Source organism: Pholcus phalangioides, unplaced genomic scaffold (assembly GCF_987345545.1).
Source record: "Pholcus phalangioides strain wild (caught in Gottingen) unplaced genomic scaffold, Ppha-v1.0 ptg000008l_1, whole genome shotgun sequence".
Lineage (NCBI taxonomy): Eukaryota > Metazoa > Arthropoda > Arachnida > Araneae > Pholcidae > Pholcus > Pholcus phalangioides.
In genome coordinates, this window is record NW_028301601.1 from 38,279,674 (window position 1) to 38,302,964 (window position 23,291).

The following is a 23,291-nucleotide window of genomic DNA, read 5'->3' on the forward strand; positions in this document are numbered from 1 at the left end:
ACTAATAGATATTTTTCTTCAAAACTCACATTCCATTTCTATCCAAACATGAATAGGTTGACCTTTTTCCTTACTCTTGAGAATTTTAAATATTTATCATTTCTATGTTTAAGTTGTCAATTATCGATTTGAAGCATCACTTTCGATTTGGAAAATGCCTAAAGAAAGTCTTGTGTATGAAGAAATTCGTCGTATTTTGTTTGATGAGGATTCAGGTGATTCCGATTCCCCAATTGAAAGTTCCGACAGCGAGTATATAGTCACGAACAAGAGACCACAAGTACACGTATATCATAGCTATAAGGAGATACGATAGTGGATAATATATCGTCATAAGCAGAGGCGTAAGCAGGGAGGTGCATAGAGGGTCCGTATTCCCTCCTCCAAGTCAACCAAAAATTATAAAAAAATTATTTCGGTAAAAAAATGCTATATCGAAACTAAATACCTTTTATATGCTATGTTTACCAATAAGAAGGGGATTCCCTCTCTGATTACTTTTTATCACAAGCATAAGCGTGGACAAAGATCATTGGCGTACATGGGGGGGGGGGGATATTGAGCTTCTAATCCCTTCCCTCAAACCGAGATTATAGTGTTATTTTGCAGGAAAAAACGTAACCTCCCCCCCCCAGAAGGAAAAAATGTTGAACCCCTACCCCCTCGAGAAAATTCTGCAGACGCCTATGACGGAGATACACTGAAAATGCAAGAGGGCCACAGTTGGGAGGAGGGAGGTTGAATCACGATTGAAGGGTTATCCGTATATTTGTGAATATCATGGCGCTTTTGTATGCATGGGTAAACATAATGCCCTTCCATATCCCCCCCCCCCAATCACAAGAAGAGTTGGAGGAAGTTCAATATGGCTGGAACTAGAGGCACAGTAGCAGGGTGAAGTTTTTCAAGGAGATATACTGTGCATAAGCACTTTTTGCAACTTTGAAAGCGGAAAAATTAAGTTTATCCCCTCACCTCTAATACGTTGCGATCATGTTCCTAGTTGTACGCCTGTAAGTTTCAACGTATCACCAGCAACAAGTGTGCGAAAATATTTCGTTACATCTTCACTTTTTGTTTTCTAATGGAGGAGGCGAACCAGAGCCGTAACTAGGGTGGAGCAGACGGATCTAGTGCTCCGCGCGCTGGACCAGAGGGGGCGCAAATTTCATTCTCAAACCTTACCTTCGACATTACAAAGGGGTGCCAAAATGCGCACTTGCCCCAGGTGACCAAGCATCTGGTTGCGGCCCTGGGGAGAACGTCAGTTATTCGTAATTTCTCTGACAGAACCAAAAATAAATTAGATTCCTCTTTTGTCGGCAGAATTTTTCCAATATTTTTACTCCTCTGCCTTTGTCAAAAGTCAGCATAGCACAGACACTCCACTCAAAAAAATGACACCAGGCTGGACCCAATTTCATGTTTTTACAAGCTTCGTACTGTCGCCCTTCTCGTAATCAAAAATCAGCGAATACACCCCCTCCCCCTCCTGATGCTAACGTAAAATTGGAATGGGGCCTGAATTTTTTTTGGTAAAGCTTATTTGTTTTCATATCGAGATACACGAAAGTTTATATGTGGAAGCACTTGTGTTTTCTAATTTTTGAAATTGTCTTTTGAATTAAAAATTCATATATTAATAGTTCACTTCTACAAAATAAAAAAAATCGAGAAAAGGAAAAAATAACTGGCAAAATTGGCGAGAATATCTTGAAGAGAGAGGGTGATATACCGCCGCTCACGAATAAATAACTAACCGGACCTTCAGCTGGACCCGTATACGCGTACAGGGATAAAATTAACTCGTATGCATATATACATGTCTTTCATGAAGAAAAAAGAGTTGGGTGCCTACTCCTTTACATAAAAGAAAAATGCTGTATAAAGAAGGGTGATTTCAGTTTACAATTTGTCTCCACAGGGTATCTTGAAACGAAAAAATGAACAGCAATGTTGTGGCCGGAATGAATAGGAACTGAATTGTAAGGAAGGACGGGGGATTAGGTGAGCGGGAAAAGTTTGGACGAGTCCATTTCAGAAAGCAAAAATAGGTTATTTTCACGAACCTCCCAGTATCCTTCAAGAATCGGTAAAGGGTTAAAACAGTAAAAAACTTATTTTCAATGATGTCAAATAGTTTTTAACCTGATAAATATGTTTAATAACAAAACACTTACTTTTATGTAGATTAAAGGGTTTTATATTCAAAATTGTAATTACTGAGAAAAACAATCTAATTTTGATATTTTAAATTTTCTGATCTGCCTAAAATTTTATTTCATATAAAATTTCTCACTCAGCATCTGTTATAAATACACTAATTAAACTCATTTATTTTCACTTAAAAATTTCTTAGCTTAAATTCACAGAGTTTTAAAGAGTATTTTCAACCAAAGCACAGTTGACAGGACTTGATACCCAGCTAGTTTTGTATGTTTGAATACAGCTTCAATTGGAAAACCATTGCATTATAAATGCTAGTAAATATGCCATATCATAGTGCAAAAGTAAGAATAACTAAGAATGACAAAGGAGAGTAACAGGAGTTTCTTAAGCATCATGTACAAGCTAACATTTTATTCCTACAATTTAGTATTTTGATCGCTAGATATATTTCAATGTTATGCACAATAAGAGTATTGTTTCAAGTATTTCAGTGATTATTTAGATAATTTAATAATAACATAAATTAACATTACATATATGATATAATAAACTTTTTTAAACTCTTGTGTTTAAACATTTGTAAACTTTAAAAAAACATTGTAAACTAAACATCTGTTGTAAAAAGAGTGCAGCAGTGGTTCATATCAATGCAAATATATAAGCAGTTCAAGAAATTTTGGAAGGTCAAAAATCATCTTGAATCAAAGAATGTCAAATCATTCCATAGTTTTCCTTTCAGTGTTTATTCAAATTACATATTTCATAATAAAAAAAAACATTTTGAACAAAATAATTCTGTAGAGAGTAGAAAATTATTTTAAAATCATATTAAACATTTATTCTTTGTATAACAGTCACTTTAAACATTACATGCAATTAACATGTGTATTTTCAATGGGAATTTTTATACTGAAAAGTAATATTTGAGGTGTTGGACGTGACAGTTTAAACCACGGTTTAAATTGTCAAAAATTGTCATGTGTCAAAAACCTGCCAACCCTGGTTGTAGGCCTGTTGCTCTCTGTGGCAAGACTTTTTAACAGGGAGATACGCTTGCATTTGCGCTTCGAAGTTGGGAACAACAGAAAACAGTACAAGTAAAACTTAATTAACTGCTACTCGTTTAGCTGTCAGTTTCTGTTATCTCTCATCGTTGGAAAAAAATATGGAAAAAACAGTCCCAGGTTATGAATGCATCGCCTGTAAACTATTATGCCAAGAAAAAAGCTTAGATGGACAAAACAGTTTTTTCAGAATGGTTCCACAATGTTTTCGTGCCTCGAGTTAGAACTCGTATGGCTGAAAAGCAGTTGCTGCAAGAAGCACTGCTATTAATGGACAATACCCTGACACATACCTGTTGTGAACTCAAAGGTGATGATGGCAAAATAACATGCCTCTTTCTCCCAGCAAATACAACTCCACCTGTCCATAGAAATAAATTACCTTTTGGGTGAGGCAATATACTAGGGAAAAACATGTGGACCCAAAATTGGAGAAAGGAACCATGGTATTTTCAAAATCTGTTAATTAGGGACATAATTCAGTCAAAAAAACAAACGAGTTGTAAGAACGAGGAGAAAATACTAAAAAAAATTATACGCACCACATGCCGGCAACAAACAAAATGGCAGTACGAAGGATATGGTAGTACAAATGTCGAAAAACCAGGATATCGGTAAATAAATACAAATGCAATGCCACAGCAGGCAAAATGCCTAACGAGGTGGCTGCGAAAAAGATGCCCATAAAAATATGGATGTAATATATTTCAAAAATATAGCAACCCAATTAAAAAAACAATCACAAAAATTATAAACAATATATACACATGATACAATGCCCATAAAGATTATGGTTGTCTTATTCTAAGTAGGGATAGCTTCTCAATTTACCCCAACATGCGTATCATTTTTTTTTTAAACGTGTCAATTGTGTTAGAATTTACTACCTCCAGGGGTAAGCTATTCCATTTATTAACAAGCACAAAGCACACAAAAGTACAAAATACAATATAGAAAGAAAAAATAGCAAAGAATACAACAAACATGCGAAAAAATACAATATACGACCTGTTGATGTCAAAAATAGAAATGAATTACCTTTTTAGTAATAGAAATCACGGCTAAACCATAGCTAGCCTAATTCCTTTTCCTAATTTTGGGTCTACACATGTTTTTTCCATAGTATATTTCCACCTGTTCAGCCTATGGACCAGGGCATAATTGAAAATATGAAGTGACTTTACAGAAAAGCTTTTATTGAAGGCTTGCTTTTATCTGATGATGCCATGACTGTCAAAGAGTTTTGGAATGGATACAACATAAAGAACACTATTTTCAATGTCGCCACTGCCTGGACTAATCTTATATTGATTGTTTTATGTAAAATTAAATATAATATGTATGTATTATTAATTAAAGGATTTAAAAGATTTGATTTTCATTTTCGCCCCTAGCCTGCAGTAAAATCACATTACTGTACATATGTATTAAGATATTTCTGTTATTCCTATTCGGTTATCCGTCACAGTTCTGGTCTGGACAGTCATGGTTAATTCAAGTTTTACTGTAATTGGGATGAATTACTGATGTAAGTCGCGATAGAACTGTATATGTGTGCTCCTAATGTATTAATGATGTCGAGTTATGAATGTTTCTTATTGTGTGGTGCTGCTTACATATATACTAAATGTATGCTTGATCTGAAGCTAGATTCATTTCATATTATATGCCTAAACTATGACAAGTAAAACATATGGCAGCATTACGGTAGCAAGAATTTTTTTATCATGAACAAATGTGCACAGAAAATTAAGTAACGGCAAAAGTGGATTATGAAATTCATGAGGAACTCAATATTTATTTTAGTCCATATTTTTATCAAAGCAATTATTTCAAAAACAAATTTAAAAGAACAGATAATTTTTTTTTAAATAATTCAATATTTGGACAGAAAGACCCATTACATGGACAGAAATTTAAGAAAAAAGTTATTCTAGTAAAAACATGCCTGTTTTGGATGTTCAGGTGATATAGAACTTTTAGATACAGGTGAAGAGCTGGATGCATTATCCTCATTTTCAATTGTATCTAATGCTTGCTCCAGTTGTTCCAATATAGATAAATTACAATCATTTTCCTCTCTAAAAAATTTTAGATAAAAAAACAATAAATGTAAGTGATTCTAAATAATGTTGAAAATTGAATTAATCACCTAAATAGGTGATATTTAATCAAAAAATCATTGTAATCAATAAAAGTTCATGTATGCATTACGTATCCACAGTGCTGTTCACATCAATACAACTTGTCATAATCTTCAACCAATGCTATTTTATGAGCACCTAGTTTGTACTGCTCACGATGAGGATAAATGACATTTTCATATTCCCAGGTAAGTAAAATAGAGGTTGAATGAACACCAGGACTCTGCCACTAGACTTATCCTGTTGCAGAGATCACATCTAACCCAGCTTGGTGGCAGAGTCTATAACAAAGTGTGTTTACCCAAGGGGCCATTCAAGTATTACGCCAGCATCGATGAGGGAAGGGGGTTTCCGATTTGCTGACTTTTGATGGCAATGGGGAAGGGGGATTTATATGATGCTTACGTCATCAACCACCCTTTATGAAAATATGAAATATTCTTAATGGCATCTCATTCGGTACGGGAAAAACCTTTCAATAGTTATTGGACATCCGAACTAACATTATCCCTATTGATAAGTCCCCTACAGAGCCACTTTAGTGATCTCTAAATGTTTCATGGATCCTTCAAGTGCTCTGGAACTATGCCACAAATCCCTCAAGTGATCCGTAATTATGTCACCGATCACTTGAGAAATTAGAAATGTTCTGCGGGTAATTTGAGTGATGTAGAACCGCACTAGGGCCTGCTTAATTGCTCTAAAACTGCTCCACATGTCACTCAAGGGATCTCTAAATGTGCCACGGATCGTTTAAGTGTTCTGGAACTGTGTCGTGGGTTACTTAAGTGATCTTTGAATGTAAAAGTGATATTTGAGGCCTACTTCAGTGATCCGATGTCCTGGGGCCACTTAAATGCTCTGGAATTGTTCCATGGGCCACTTAAATGCTCTGGAATTGTGCCACGGGTCATTTAAGCAATTTGTAAATGTGCCGCTTAGTTCATTTTTACAAAATTAAGTTTGGGAGGCAAGCCACATCAGATAACCTTCAGGGCCACATTTGGTTTGTGGGTCAAGGGTTTACCATGTATAGCTTAAAGGGTGGGTCGCAATGAATTTCTTAAAGAGAAAGAGTTCTTACCCTTCAAATAGCATTGAAATTAACAGAAATTGATTATAATAACATATAAAGGCATTTTCTTTTGAAATTTTAATTTTTTTTTAAAATATATTTCGTCTGGGAGGGAAGATGCATGGGCCCCTATGCCCCCCTTCTACGTACGTTTCTGATCCCACCAATATGCGTTAGGAAGCAGGCGAGCAGTGCTGACGAAATTTTGCTGACAAGGGAGGGGGTCAAAAATAGCTAAAAATTTGCTGACGTAATAATTGAACGACCCCTAAGAGTCTGAGTGCACATCTAGCATTGTGTCTGATTTTTCAATTCTGCCATCTATCTCCTCATTAAATAGAGGCTACAGACAGTTTATATTAGCTGTTTCACAAACATAAATTAGTAAAATAAAGGCTACAGACTTTTTAAAATACAAATGAAATAACAATGCTCAAACTTTTTATGAAAAGTAATGAAGTGTTTAAAAGGCTCCATTATAACATTATTGGCTAACCATAAGCTAAACGCCATAAATAATAGTTATATAGTTAAATATATTGCTTTTACCTCATGAATTGTGCATGAGCATGAATGAACTGTTTTCTCTTTCTTTTCTTCATGCACTTCAAAATTTGAGATGCTTTCTTCTCTGTCAACACTCTGTCCTCTCTTTCAAGGCGTAACAACCGAATCAGTTCCTTTCATTTCATAATAAAAAATTGCATACATTGAAAAAAAAAGAAAGATATTTTACAGATATTTTTCAGTTAAATTGTCAATGATTTTTAGAAATAAAATTAGATGCTGATTACAGTTGAATTACGTTAAGATATGAGAAACAAAATATCTAGTATTTGCTAATATTATTCATGAAATCTATAAAACTAAAATGTGAAAAATCAATAAGCATATCTGAAAACATGTTATAAAATATCATAATTACATTTTCAAAATAAGGATAAATCATGAGCAAACATTACCAAAGTAGGAACCAACCATGAAGGCAGATAGGGAAGAAAAGCCACAGATTCCAAATGCATTTTGACACACTGAGTGCCATCTTCAGAGGATAAATATAACCACTGACTGGGATTCACTTGAGTTGCTTACCAAATTTCAAGTCCCGTTGGTCAGACGCTGTAGTTGAAACTGACCATGGCATCTGACTTGGACAGACATGCTTTTTCCACTGAGTAACTGAAAGTTAAGATTTTGTAACAAACCCAAGTTGGATCACCAGTCAGCATGATGGTGGGAATATTTATCCTCTGAAGACAGAACCTATTATTTGTGTCGAAATGCATTAGGAATTCATGACTTTTTTGTTATTTTATTTGCTTTCATCATTGGTTCCTTCTTTGATTATATCAAACAAACGATTATCCCTCCTACAAAAATATGTAATAAATATAAAAGTTATATAAAATATTATTGCACTGATTGATATATTGCACCCCAACTATTATATGACAAGTAAGACTGAGGATGAATGCATTGGTTGAATTTGCTAAAGTTGGGGTACAATTTGGTATATGAATACACACATTTAAATATTAGAAAATTTCCTTCTGAATTTGTCAATTAAGCATTTACAAAAAGCATGATTTCTAATGTGATGAAATAACAAATCAAGGATCGTTTTAGAATGTTCATATTAGCTGTGATCTTGTATTAAACAAGTTCACCTGACAGCATACTAGACACATAATAATTGAAGCGTTCAGTCAAGCAACGGTCTATGTAATTTTTTTAAACTTTAGAGGAGACACGCACTAAAAGTCCTAGCTGAATTAGGGAAATACTTTTCTGCATGGATTGCAGCTGTGTTAAGATGCACAGCAACTACATTTGTTGGTTTCTGCAGGAACATACTCTAGGAACGTGTAATGGAAGCAATATACAGACATGCCAACATTGGCTTGAAGCTTGTCAGTAGTGATGAATGCTCAGCTCTGCCATCGGGGGGTTCCCCCAGGACAATATAATCATAGTACATTAAAAAAATAATCACTCAATTTGATTTTTTAAAATTTTAATTTCATTAAATAAAGCACCTCATTGGTACTAGAACCTGGAAGGCTCAGGCCACATGAGTCCCACCTCCCGAAGCAACTTTCCGAGGTCGCTGAGTCCCTTAATAACTGATGAATATTCAATGCAATCTCAACCATAAAGATAACGGGGATGGGGATATATACACCCACAAGGGTGTATATATATATGGATATCTAGCAACCCTAGACCCCTCTCCCCATCCCCGTTATCTTTGTGTCAGCATTCCTACGGCACCCACGACAAAACACTCTTTGCAGCCATCTGTAGAAACTATGGATAATCTGTAGCAGTTGGCAACTCTGTATCTAGAACTTCAGTCAAAATATTGATTCGGCAAAAACATAACATAGACCGTTATTCGGCAGAACATTTCAATTGATGTTTACCTTTTTATCAGCTTGCAATGCAATTATTTCATCTTCTAATCTGCATATCTCAGATTCATATTTTTTGCTTCTTTTTCTCACTGAGCTTTGTAATTTCTGAATTTCATTTTTCATACTTTCTTCATTTGCAGTCAGGACAGCTATTTTATCTTGCAATTGAATAACACTTTTCCGTTTTGGAATATTATCAGAATCACAAGAAGTGGAACTATTATCAATTCCTGAAATTCTAAAAAAATAAATGAAAGATTTAATGCACAAAAAAAAAATTAATTGAAGATATTAATCACACTAGCACCCTTTTCTTTTGTTTTTTAATTATTACAATGAAACCAAAGACGCTGCCAGTTAGTTGCCAGATCACATCAACAAGAAATCAGCTAAGTGGAACAAACAAATATAACCAAAATATCCAGAAACAAGATTGGAAAATTTCAAACATCAGAAACATGGAAACTAACTTTTCTGTAGTAGTCTCCACTGGTGACACATAGGTGAAACCAATAAAAGGCAGATCTTTTCCACTGAATTCTTTTTTGATAAGTAGTTCACTCATGGATGGACGGATATCTTGATCAAAATCATCAAAGTTTGAAGTATCATCTTGAGCATTCACAGTTGGAACATATGGTGGAACACCTAAAAAAGTTTACAAAAGCAAAAAAATGTAGGAAATGTTGAAGGAACATATATATTACCCATGACCTGACCTTCTTTTGCAAGCACATGAAACACTTTTTCAATGGAAAAAACTGAATGCATCAAAAACAGGGAAAATATGGTAAATGTTTAACAATAAAAGCACAAGCAACTGCATTTCCATAATGTAACTAATGTGATTGCAAACATCACCTATTGAACCAAAGCTTATTAAAATAGATCAAAATTTTATTTAAAAAATAATAAAACCATATATAAATTATAGCGCACCTTTTTAATTTATGTAGAATTCAGGTCTAGAAACATTAAATCTGCATTATGTGGTCTGCCTGGGAACAGTGCTATGAAATTAGACTGAATTTTGAGACTGGACTGCTGTATATAAAGATGAAAACTTCATGATTTAGAAATGGAATTCCAAAGCTTGTATGGTACCTGCCATGTTTGCAGAGAAAGTCACTTTCATATACCTGAAGTCCAATTTTACTGCTAGTCTTGAAAAAAAATCTTTAACATGATGCTCTTTAATGGCAATGCACCTGATCAGTAAATATATAACTCTGAATTTCAGTAGACGTTTTTTTTGCCTCCAAACACAAGCAGCTCATTTCTTTGTGGATGACCCAGGTTGTTATCAAAACATTCAAAGCATCATTCAACACGTGACTTTCATTTACACAGATTTTAGAGAACACAATCTTGTTCGAGGACCGGATCAAAATAACAAGGGAAGTTAAATTTTAAGAAGCCATAATAGAGTACCATAGTAATACAGATATTTACATGCATGTACAGTCGAGTACACTTATAGTATACCCTGGATATAACATACACTGCAAACAGGGTACGTCAGTTCAAACCATAATTTAAATCACTTGATTTTTTTAAAAAGCCATTCGTTTAAATCACAAAATTTAAATTTTGTTTTTCTTTACATAAATTCAAAGAATTAAATGTAACCTGGTATGGTTTGCATATTACTGATGTGATAAAGTTTGTGATTAAAAGTTGTATAGAAGATCTTTGGGGTAAATATATAGACTTGAACTTAATCTCTGGATACAGCGCAGAAAGAAAGCTGCTCTATTTCTAGATTTTAAGCATGGAAAACATTACAGAAAAATATAGGGAGCGAAACTTAACTACACTATTTTCAATGCATTGCAATGTGGCACTAGGGTTTTCATGATTAAAAACAGAGAAATAATTTTCTGTATAAAGCCTTGCCCTAATTGCTAACTTAAAATAATACTAGATGTTGTACCAACATAGATATATCATTGGGCTTTCAACTTTACTTTTTGTATTAAAATTTTGAGTTTGCTTGTTTTTTTTAAGCAAAAATCATTAAATCTGTGAAAGAATAAAAATGTGTAAACTATTAAGCAACATCATGCAAGTCGAAAACACATCCATCAATTGTGCAAGAAACAATCTTGCCAATATAGAATTTGTTTTATTTAGTTGGTGCTGAATGACCCTTTGGTTGTACATCGAGTGAATTGAGATGTCTGCACCAGATGTATGATACCGAGTTGCCACCACTCATTTACTTTAATAGGGGGAGGGAGTTCCTGAATAAAAGCACTTTTCTCTACAAAAAGAAATGTTAATTCATGAAGTTAATTTGGGCTCAATAATCTTTCATGTAACATAAACACAGATTTTTGGTGTTCATATTTTTCGCTTATAGTTTGTTTGTAGTTTATTCATTAATGCTTAATTAAATTTGAACGATGAGGAGAAAAAAGCAGTTAGGTGATATGAAAATATACATTCTTAATGATTAACAAGATTTGTTTTAATTAATAAACAGTCAGTTAATTTAAATAAAAAAAATCTGATTTAAATAAAAATATGATTTTTTCACACACTGACTGGAAATATAACATACGATTTTGTAATCTGATTTTTTGCCCATTTACTTCCGTGTATTTTTACCTCTATTACATACCCCGCTTAAAGCATATACTGCAGATATAAAATACCAAAAACACTCTCTTAACCAAGAAAATGATTCAGATATAACATACTGCAAAGAAAAACCTAGAAAAATAAAGCCAAAAAGAGTGACTTATTTGTGCAACATTCATTGTGTTCGGGTGATATCAAAAATATTACAAAAAGGAAAAATTTATTTGAAATATTTACTCCTGTTAGACAGCTCTATAATGAATCAGGGCAGATGGGTGCCCCCTACCTGGATCCAAAATAGATAGAATCTAAGAAGCCAGAAATACAATTGAAAATAATGGTTTTGCCCATAAAATACAGGGTGTATATATTCACTTTACGCCCTTTGTTCCCACTAATTTGCCTTTCCCAACATATCACTTTGCATCCGCACCTATGGTTGGTGGCTACAAAGTGCTACCTGTTAGTACATACTGTATTTTGCGGAAAATTTCTTATTTTTAAAAAAGCCTCTCTTTTTTTTTTATTTCTGTGAAAAACTACATCATTGATGCTTTTCAAATTATAGTGTGTTTGCTTTTTTTGATACTTTTGGATCACCTGGTGAGATGGCAGTGATAAAAGAACTGTTATGACTGGGTAAAACAAAAATTTACAATGTTGTAAAAACACCAGATCTCTACCTGTTGAAATATGCCAAAGCATGTAGATGAAAACGAAATTTATGAACATTAGTTGCTTCTTTATAAATTAATTATAAGTATGATAAAAACTTTGAATGAAAACTATTAGCATATAACCCAAATAATTTCAGTGAAATCAACTAAATCAAGCAAACAATTTATGTATTTTTGGTATATCATATACTTTAATAAACTTTTAAAATTGTTCAGGACGTAATACCAACCAAAAAATATATTCATTCTATATTAAATTTAACTTACGTGCTGCATAAGCTTATTTTGTCAGTGACGATCTCAATAGTGCACTTTATGAATGTATACAACTGTTATATAAGCTAATTTCAAGACATAGCTTATAGCATACACTTCTTGAATCACCAAGGGGTAATGTTATAAGCAAACTCGACTGTACATGTAAAACTGAACCCCAACTCATGCTGTTATCGTCAGTCAAACCCTATCATGCAATTTTAGGGTATTACTGTATTTAATATTGTCTATGATTTATGATGAACATATTTCTACAGCTCATATTTACATCACTTTTTCAAATAAGAATTTATCTGATAAAAAAAAATCATCTTACATTGATGAATGTTGTTCCAGTCTATTTCTGTAAAAAGTGGATGTGCAAGCAGTTCTTTGTAAGAAAGACGCTCGTCTGCATCTGTAAGGGTTTTCTTTATTAAATCCGAAAAATGTTCAGATACATCAGAAGCATCTTCTGGAAATTTCAAGGATTTCTATAGAATTACATTAAAAAAAAAGACATGTCTCAACAGCTCAGTGAATTTTTCAAATTATTTGAATAAACATACACACATTTGAGAAAAATATAAAATTATCAAACAGTTAAAAAAATCAAACTTGATTTTGAGAGAAAGGGGAACTTTGCCTAGTTCTAATTCACAAAATTTGTATAAAAATGTAATTAAAAGTTGTAATATGTGGTATAAAACATTATTTTCTAGACATTTATTTTTTGGTTCAAGTCAAAATGTTCTGAAAATGGCTCCTTATCACAGGGTAAAAAAAAAATAAAGCAGTGAAGAAAAATTTATATATTTTTTTCAGAAAAACGTATTAAAAAGTTCTTGGAAGAGTTTTTTTTTTTTGTTAATTCTATTTAAAATTTTCTATTGAATTTTGTGAAAAGGGATAATATCTAATCAACTATCAAAGAAAGGATTGATGCAGTCGGACCAGCTTATAACTAAGTCAGAAAAACTGTGAAACTGTTAATTATACGCAAATTTTGTTACATCCATACGGACTGAAAAAATTGTGTTTCATCAAAATGAAACATAATTTAAATGCACTATACACATTTTCCAATAATCTGGGCATTCTTGAAATAAATAGAAATTAAACAAAAAGGTAAAAAAGATCTCAAAATTGTAATTAAACCCTTATGTACAAATTAAGTTAGTACATTAATAAAACTATTTGTTATTTTTTTTCTTCATGATATGATTGTGGATGTTAAACATTTTGCGTTAAAATCATTTTTGCCTAATAAACATGCAAAAATGTAATGCTTTTTTGTTTTACCAAGAGTCCACTTATTCAAATATTTTTCGGTCTCTTATTTTCAAACCATTTAAAAAGAGCTCTTTCTTTCTCTCTAGAAATCTCTCCCCCTTTTAGATTTTTAGTTCACCACCTGAAAAATTTCCTTTTCTTTTTTTGCTCTTCAAATCATGAATAGCAAACTTCGATTTGATACCTCATTTTTTTCCATTTTTGGCTCCCATACAACTGTAAAATTACAATTTTTGGAGCAACAAACAGCATTGTCCACATCTAGCTAAAGATTTGTAAATGCGCTTTAAAAAGGTGTTTTGGAAATTAGATTCATGGGAATATAGCCTCACTTTTTTCTTGTTTCTTCGATAAGATTTTTTGCAAACTAGATTTATAATGAAATTTAAAAAAATTGAAGCAAAAGAATTTTACAGTACTCCAAACGCCCTACTATAATGTCTTTCAGGAAAAGTAAGGGACCATTATTAGTTGTAGCTACACATTGTAGAATGGTAAATTTACAGATAAGATTACAAAGAAATTTGTGTTTGGAAACCGGTTCAAAATTTATTATGGGCATACTTTGCTGAAATGGGTGTTTGTTATAAGTAGAGCAACGATTTTTATGCTCTAAAAACTTCTAAAAAATGTTCTATAAAATATGATTTCATTTATGCTCTTAAAAAACTGTAAGAATGCCATATAGAACAAAAAATTAGTCCTAAAAATGTTTCATTCCTATCTCAAATAACATTAGTTTTAACAAAATAATATGATAATGATGCAGTCTAAACTATTTTGAACCATTACTTATTTTGTATGAACAGAAATTCTTTGTTTTACTAACTAATCTCATCACGTTCCCCAAAAATTTTCCTTTTTGAGCAGGTTTTCCCCTCCAAATTCAGAATCAATGTGCTGCCATCTATAGGTAAAAATACCTAGCCAAGAGGTGTATTTAGCATATAGAAATGTCCTCTCCACTTGTCAATACAAGATTCATTGAGAGACTGGTTATTTGTGGAGATGAAGATTACAAGGAAGAAAATTCATCACTGCCCCCACAGGGACATGAACCTTGGTCTCTCGCTTGTCGGACGAGTGCTCTACCTTATAAGCTATGGAAGCAGATAGAATGATAAATTTTCTTCCTTGTAATCTTCATCTCCAGAAATAACCAGTCTCTCAATGAATCTTGTATTGACAAGTGGAGAGGACATTTCTTTATGCATGTGGCCATCTGGTTGGCCTATGTCATTCATGAGCTATTAGTTGATTGTTGACGCCGTCCATGTACGGTGCCTCTCAACACACATATATACGCTCCAGATGGTAGAGCACTCGTCCGGCAAGCGAGAGACCAGGGTTTGTGTCCCCGTGGGGGCAGTGATGAATTTTATTCCTTGTAATCTTTATCTTCACAAATAACCAGTCTCTCAATGAATCTTGTAGTGTATTTAGCTTTAAAAAAGCACAAAATTAAACAAAATAAAAAATAAATAATTCTTTTTATTTGATAAAAACTCCCAAAATTTCCCACAGAAGCTAAACAATTTCCCCCATTTACCAATTTTAGCCAATTTTTCCTACGAGTTGCCATCACTGACACAGATTCAGATGATTAATCTATTTATAGCAACACACCAGTATTGTTGAAGGGCTAGAATTTTTATGAAAGGATGACATCAGTCTCTGCTACTATACGAAGGTTTTTAACAACTGGCTGTTGCGAAGATATATTTTGGAAAGAGAAAATTCAACAGCCTTTGTGGGGAATTGAACCCAGGTCCCTTCACTTTGAACGTACTAGACTACAAAGGCAACAAATCTCTCAATCTTTCCTTGGAGCTTGTGTGCACTCAAAGGGACAGTACATGGATGGCCAGACCTGGATTGCTGATGCTGCCACCAGATGGGGACACTCTCCGCTACATACAAAGGTTTTTATGCTCTAACAATTCAATGTCATTGCTGATTGGTCGAAAATGTTGTGGTGCAAAATTGTTGAGTACTATTTAAGTTGACAGTACTCCAAGAAAGAAAACTTTTGGCCTGGTGATCATATTAGTGGGGTACCATTTTTGAGTTGTTACCGTGTCCGCAATAACCCTTTGTGTGTCGGTGAGTAATTCTCCTGAATAAATATGTACTACAGCATTTTAACCGAAACAATTAAGTCACAAAGAAAAAATAATATGTCAACACACAGAGGTCTAAATGCACCTTAGGTTCTTTAATTCTTAATTCATATAACCAAAAACAAAATACCAAAAAGAAAAAAACGATGCTGAAATACCTTACTTTACTTATCGAAAAATTATTTGGGTGCAAAAACTAAATATTGCTCCAGTTTGGTTTTTGCCCAACCACTCAACAAAATTTGAAAGAGAAAATTTACTCACTATCTCCCATATTAAGGTCACTTCATTCTTGACAACCGGATTTCGATGAACAGTTCCCTTTAACTTGAACACTCAGTACGGACAGTTCGTTTTCTCATAAGTCATCCTTTGACTGGCGAATCTGCTTGGCGAATTGAACGATTAATGTCCTCTGTATCTGCTGAAGCGACGGTCCGTGCACATACTTTACGATGTTGGAGCATCAAAGTTCTCCATCTGTACTACCACTCGGGGTAGTGTGGACATGGACGAAGTAGCATCCTTAGACTGGACTGCAAGAGACAGCTGCTGGGCTTCATCTTTCTGGCATGACAGTAAACCTTCCTCCCTGGATCAGTTTGGAGCAACTGATATGACGAGACGATGCTTCATACTGTTTTTCTCGATCTTACATCTTCAAGTAAAATATTACGACTTTTGGCAGTTCAGAACTAAATGGGGTTTGAGTGACTTGACTTGGGATTTGAGTTTCAGGGGCTCTTCAAGTTACGTGGGGGGGGGGGGGGAGATTCTTCAACGGCGGGACCGTTCTTTCTCCTGCAACTGGTCCCGATGAACTGCACGCCTCCAAAGTTTTTCAGTGATAATATGTAAATTGAGTGATGGGCGGGGCTTGAGAAAGCGCACCCTCTAATTCGTCGCGCAAACTGTGTCATCCAAAATTTTACCCAATTTTATCACGAGGCGCGAACACAAACATGAAACCAAAAGAAAAAAATCTTCTCTCAATACGGGGTCGATTTAAGAAAATGAACGGCTTTCAGCAAAGTTTATAATTACAACAATAATTTTCAATATAAGATTTCCGGATTAAATGCATAAATATTCATCAAAATCAAAAAACATTAACATCATTGTGTGGGGAAAAAAATTAGTTTTCCAACGATATGCGACATATATATAAATATTCTTGTTTCGCGACATGCCGAAAAATTTAAATCCAAACAAAGGAAATTCTTAAAAAAAATTCAAATTCAACACTTTCTCGATGACAGAGAATAATTTCAATGCATATAACATTATCTCACAGTTTCTCTCAATCACAATATTTTACAACACAAGCCCCCCCCCCCCTTTTTTTTTTCAAAGCATCGAAAACAGTGGAGAGAAAAAGAAAAAAAATATAAATTTTTAAAATTGAAATACTCACACGGTCTCAAAATTATTTAACTCTGGATTAACAAAAATGTTTGTTTCCCTTATTTAAAAAAAAAAACAGACTCAGAATATGCAAAAGGCGAAAAATCGGCTTTTCTAGTATAAAAAAAAATATATACAACGGATTACGAACAAGTGAGAGAAAAAAAAGAAAATAAAAAGGAATCTTATCTTCCTTTTACACGTACCGAACACGTTCGTGTGGGAACAAGAAAAACTGACTCATCAAGATGGCGATAATATCTTTGATTACCAGTGGATCATTAAGTGTGTCTCTCTCACAAAAGAAAGAATATATTATTCAAAAGAACACACATTTTCTCGTTCAATTTAACTCTGAATTTCTCAAAATTTCACAGGAAGAATCAGAAAAATTCAAGGAATTTGTTGTTGAGCTCAAATGATTGAGATGTCAAAGCAAAGCATTTAATATTTAGGATTTCCCGACAAACACATACAGTGTGATGCATAAAGAGTGTGTGTCCACTCTATACAAACGATCTGTGGTTCAGATCTTGGGCATTTTATGAATATCAGACGGAATGATAACACAAGAGGAAAGGAACTAGACAACCACGAGATTCGGTTCAGCTTTCCACAATAATATAAAGACAGAAGCTCAAATATTTTCCACGCGACAAACACAATTATATTTACATTTAGCAAATTTCACTTATTTGACATGACTATTCTAGGTTAAAAATTATGTCAGGCTTATTTGTCAAAGGGGGGGAAAGTGTCCTACTTTTCTCACCGTGACAAAAAACCTGAATTTCAGGATTTTTCACCAATCAGCAACAACGTTCCATTTTTAGTGCATAAAAATTCAAGTGCTAAAAGCTCTAGTCTAGTAGAGGTGAGAACCGCAAATACCAGTCTGATGCGGGATGGGAATAGCGAGGAAAACATTTACTTTTTATCAAAAATTGTGAAATATGCTCTATCACAATAAAAATAGCAAAATATGCAAACACAGAAATCTGAGCCCTAGTTATAGGCGATCGAAATAGTGTTCTAGATAATGTCTCACAAGTCCTTGAAATGATCAGAAGATGAAACAATTTTCAGGAAGTCAGATTTATTCACCAAAAACTGCTATTTACAATTATTTGCAAATCGCAAGAACCTTGCATTGAGTATTAAGTCAAACAACACTTCCTCTTGTGAGATCACATCACTTTTTATGGACTCTAATGTTCTGGAAATAGAAAATTCCAATGAACGCAATCATTGCTCGTAGTTCTAGAAAAGTGGCGCTTCTGGACGGGGACAGACTTTTCCCTAGAATGTTCTAGAGAGAGAATAGAATGATCTCTCCTTTTCATAGTGGCTCTGTTAACTTGAGGGGTTCTTAACAAATTACGTTACTGATATTTTTCGTAACAATAGCATAGATAAGCAATATGAAATTAACAGGGCATGATGAAATTTTGTTACATGGGAAAATTCATAATATCCATGTTCATTATAAGCAAGACCGACTGTATAAAACAAAACTCAACACAGAAAACTCGTGAGAATTAGTTTTATTTATATGTTGCTCTGTTTTAGTTCATAAATATAGAAGTGTGATACATATATTAGTTGATTTTGATGCTCTAGCCCAGTAAATTAAATTTCTGACTCGATGACACTGTCTATAGAAGTTTACTTCTACCTTTCTTGCGGCTTTGTAATAATATATAGCACATATTAGTGACATACATTTAAAAAATCATACCTCCTTTTACTTGCAATTGTATCAGGAATACTAAGTCCTTGGAAATTTGTTTACTCTCTAATAAAATTTTTGAGGACTAAGAGATTCAAATAATATACTGTATACAGCATTAAATAGTGACTGAATTATAACTATTTAGTTATTCGTGGAACATGTTACCATAGATGAAAAAAATATAGTAAATACTATATTCCCATGCATCTTTCAACATGCTGCAAAATGGATGAGCAGCATGCCAAACCCCTCCACGTTTTCCCGGCATATTGGAAAAATCAAACCATTTCTTCAGAACTTGACACACTCTTCAGTCTAGGGTAGTTTTTGCTCGAGTTTCAACATCCATTTAACAATGCTCATTGATTTGCGATTTAAAATTCGTTGACTAATCTTCTCAATACAATTTGATCGACAGGTTTTCTTGCATAACATTAGCAAGATCACAATTATGGATTCATTATAAAAACCTGGTGTCCATTCAAAGCTTTAGCAATTTTGAAACTCATTTTGCTAAATGGTCAGAAATAATAGTCAATTTGCGTATCCCATTTATCATTCTGGTCGTACCACAGTCATTTTCTGCACACGAGGGCAAATTAGATTGGGATCTACAATTTATTGCCAATTCCGAATGGCAGCCTTTTTTATATTCATCGAGAGGTTGGTGCACTCAGTGCTGTCTTAATGCATGGGTCCACCCAGGCACGGCCCGGGGGCCTCAAGAGAAGAGGGGCCTCACAAAAATGAGATTTGGTTGAAATTTTCTAGAATTTACCTGGTAGGGCCTCGAAAAAAACCCCTTGGCCCGGGGGACCCATGTTGCCATTAAGACGGCCCTGGGTGGGCTAGCCCCTTGGTGTGAGACTCCCAGTGGTAGCAATCTTTTTGTGTAGTCACGTCACCATTTTTTTTGTGCCCGTGTCAGGAGTTTCTGACAAGGACAAACTGGGTATCAAACTCCCAGCACCTCTAATGTATATTATATGTTTATCCTGTGGTATTTTAGGCGAGTATCTTATCAACCTGGGCTTCCACACCCTCACGAGGGCAATTCAATTTCTGGCTGTGACTGAAAGTAATCTGTGAATGGAGACATGAATATGAGACTGAGTTCAGAATGAATGTTTATTCAGAATATTGTGAGTTCATTGGAAATATTATTGGTATGTTTAAGTATACCCCAGACAAGTGCTCAAGATTTGTTGAAACATAAAAATCAATTAGATCATAGAGAATAAGACAATGACAAGAAAGACTTTCCACCTGGTCTTCAGTTGATGAAAGATGAGAAAAAAAATTCCTGGAAAGACAGGTGAACTTATCTACTTTCTTTGGGAAATTAAAAAGCTTAAACAAAAAAAATTTAATCAACTGGAGTAAATATTAAAGTTCGAGCATGTAACGTGACCTGGGATCATTCACAAATTTCACATTTTTGATCAAATTTCTAGGTTAGACCCCGAGGGATCGCTCAGCTACCGGAAACCACCCAAAGGTAACCACTGGCAGTCCGACTGTCACCAGCTAAGTTTGCTAAGTCTGGCAGTGGGGGTGGGGTCTCCCGGCTGTCAGGCGAGAAAGGGACCAGAGGTCAGGCCGCCAATTTCCATCTGAATTCCGTAAACACCTGTGTGGGGGATCCTGGGAGATTCGTCCTGTTACCTTCCTCTCCCAATCGTAAGTTCCTCTCCCAATTGTAAGTTCCTGCGGATCGCTGGTGGAGACCCCACACAGAGTTGTCATCAAACTCAGTGATTGTGATAAAAGAGATGTGTGCAATATAAAATTAAATTTTAAATGTTTTTGCTAACACAATTATACATGGAAATACAATGTTTCACCTACATGCCATTGGTGGGGCATGGACCACTTTGCATTCACTAATTTCATGAGATTTTCATGTGCAATAGGCCTAGTATTGTAGGCCCTGGCCAGGTCTCCAATGTTTAGTTTTTGTGTTGCCAATTTCCATATGTCAAAGTTGCGTAATAGAATTTTATCCCGCATAAATATGCAAATGAGATATAGTTTGTTAAAGGGTTTATGTTAATTACCGTATTTTTTTCAGTACCGTCAATCCCTAGTGTTCATTCATCACCCACTGTCATGTGAACAAAGGGTTTCTCTATATATACCCGCAGCATGATGAGTATCGATACCATTTGATTCCTGCATTCTATTGCATCTTAGTTGCTTGCTGAGGCATATCATCCGGCTTCTCTCTGTGCGAAGGGTTGCTCTCCTCCTGTCATCACAAGTTGATGATCCAGTTTCTCGCTGCAATGCTGTTAGAGTAGCACCGCTCCTCCTCCTGTTGGTCGTCTGCATGTGAAAATACGAGGGGACACCCTCTCATCAAGGATGGAATATTGCTGACTGACTTTGGGACTTATCTATGTCCTTCTTGGATTCGCTGGTGCAGATTCTTGCTAAACTTGTGCCATCGGAAGGTGATCCAGATTCTTATGCTGTTCTTCCATTGTAGAAGTGAGAACTCTGATAACGAAGTTTTGAAGGGTACCTTGTCAGACAGACTTGAGTGAGAACGTTTCAATAACATTCTGTGATATTTTTTAATGTTAACGCTTTAAAGAAAAATTTGTTTGTTACTTTGTTAATTCTAAAAAAACATTTTAACATACTGTTAATAAATGATTTAAGTGGAAAAAACCTTGTCTTTCATTGTCGTCATCCGTTTGAAATAATGTTGAGAAATACTAAAAGTAATCTGGGTATGCAAACAATGTTGCAGGCAGTGTGGCTGACTGTAGAATCCTAATGGCAATTTTAACTTTTCAAACAGATGAGTGGCTGAAAAGTTTTCATACAAAAAATATCACTTATATTGAACCGTAGCAAGTGCTGGAAAAAAAATAAAGGAGTTTTGCTTAAAACATTTTTGTAAAAAATTACTCAAGGAAATTCAAGCAAAATACTTTTACTTCCTGAGAATATGGTTAATGAGATGAGTTCAATTTAATAAATACATATAAATTTATTGTATATTAAAACTCATTAGTATCATCAAAACCATGTTTTATGTGGCACATGGGAAACTTGCAAGCTATTACAAATTAAAAAATTGTTGTTCATTTCTCCAGCTGGATTATGCATACTTTATTCAATTTCATCATGATGTCTTATTAATTAATAAAATTATAATACCTTGAAATTCATTATATTGTTGTACACGACCAGCAATTTCTCATTCGCAAAAGGAGTTACACCAAATAACATTTCGTAAGCTACTATGCCAAATGACCACCAGTCGCATTCTGAACCATATCCATTTCTTGAATTTTGCCCATCATTCATGGATATTAGCACCTCTGGAGCAATATAATCGGGTGTTCCGACTGGCATCTTACTAGTTACCTAGATAAAAGTATGAGAGATTAATGAAAGTAAATCTAGATTTTAAAAATACATATTTTCAAGTCTATATTAGAAACCACAAAACAAAACATTTCACATTCTTGCATGAGCAATAAAATCTAAGGTGATATGCTGAGATAGAAAAATCCTTTTCTTCGAGAAGGTTTTCTTTTGAATGTAAATTGCTTGACATACTGATATTCATTCAAGTTATGTAATTATTTTCGTGCTTTTCCCACCCATACTAATAGGATCAATCAAGGCATATGTAGAACATTGGAGCAATTCACTACAGTTGCCTGCTACCAATAAGGGAGAAAAGGTTTTTTTTACCATATTCCCCTGCATTAGCTGACATGCCAGTCTCCCTCAATGTTACCCAGCATGCCAGAAAATTTGAGTCAGAGCTTGGAAAATTCTAAAATATCTGGACCCTAATAATCAATTGAATTGGTTAATTAGAAGCTTGTCTGAATATTAGGATTCTTTGTGTTTCACAACTCTGTTTGAGATAGTTTAAATTTCCTGTTTACTTTTACTACCAATGATCTTGGTTTATAAAGAATGTCAGATACTAAGCATATTCATTCTCGTAGATTAGATGAACCAAATAGAAAAATTAGTGAACTTGTACCCTTTTGTATTCTTGGATCATCTGTTTAAAATTTGAATTAGCAGAGAAAAAAAATTAAAGAATTGCAATGCAAAACATTGCAATACAAAAGCGATAGCATATTTCTTCAATTTCTGAACATGCAGATTACAGTATCTGTATTTCATATTACACTAAAGGTTAGAGCAATAAGTAAATGCTGAATTTTCATTATCGTTATCAAATTCCTGGCAAAACATGTTTGCTACATCAATAACTAACTTTATTCTCATTTGCATATTTATTCAATATTTAGCATATTCAAATCAGTCTTCTGAATGTATACAGATTTCCTTGTTATATTTCACTTTTCCCAGCATGCAGGAAATAC

The 23,291-nt window shown here is 34.2% G+C and overlaps 1 protein-coding gene across 4 annotated transcripts in view; it reads right to left on the minus strand.

Moving 5' to 3' along the window:
• The window catches only part of LOC149084256 (citron Rho-interacting kinase-like), a 115,410-nt gene that overhangs the window by 74,325 nt on the left and 17,794 nt on the right, over positions 1 to 23,291 (minus strand). For all 4 annotated transcript variants that reach the window (XM_089234621.1, XM_089234620.1, XM_089234618.1 and 1 more), the window contains exons 6-11: positions 22,099 to 22,308; positions 12,719 to 12,875; positions 9,337 to 9,514; positions 8,876 to 9,104; positions 7,002 to 7,132; positions 5,182 to 5,314 (exon numbers count right to left, since the gene is read on the minus strand). In XM_089234621.1, coding sequence (XP_089090747.1) covers positions 5,182 to 5,314; positions 7,002 to 7,132; positions 8,876 to 9,104; positions 9,337 to 9,514; positions 12,719 to 12,875; positions 22,099 to 22,308 — 1,038 coding nt within the window. The remainder of the gene's footprint in view (positions 1 to 5,181; positions 5,315 to 7,001; positions 7,133 to 8,875; positions 9,105 to 9,336; positions 9,515 to 12,718; positions 12,876 to 22,098; positions 22,309 to 23,291) is intronic.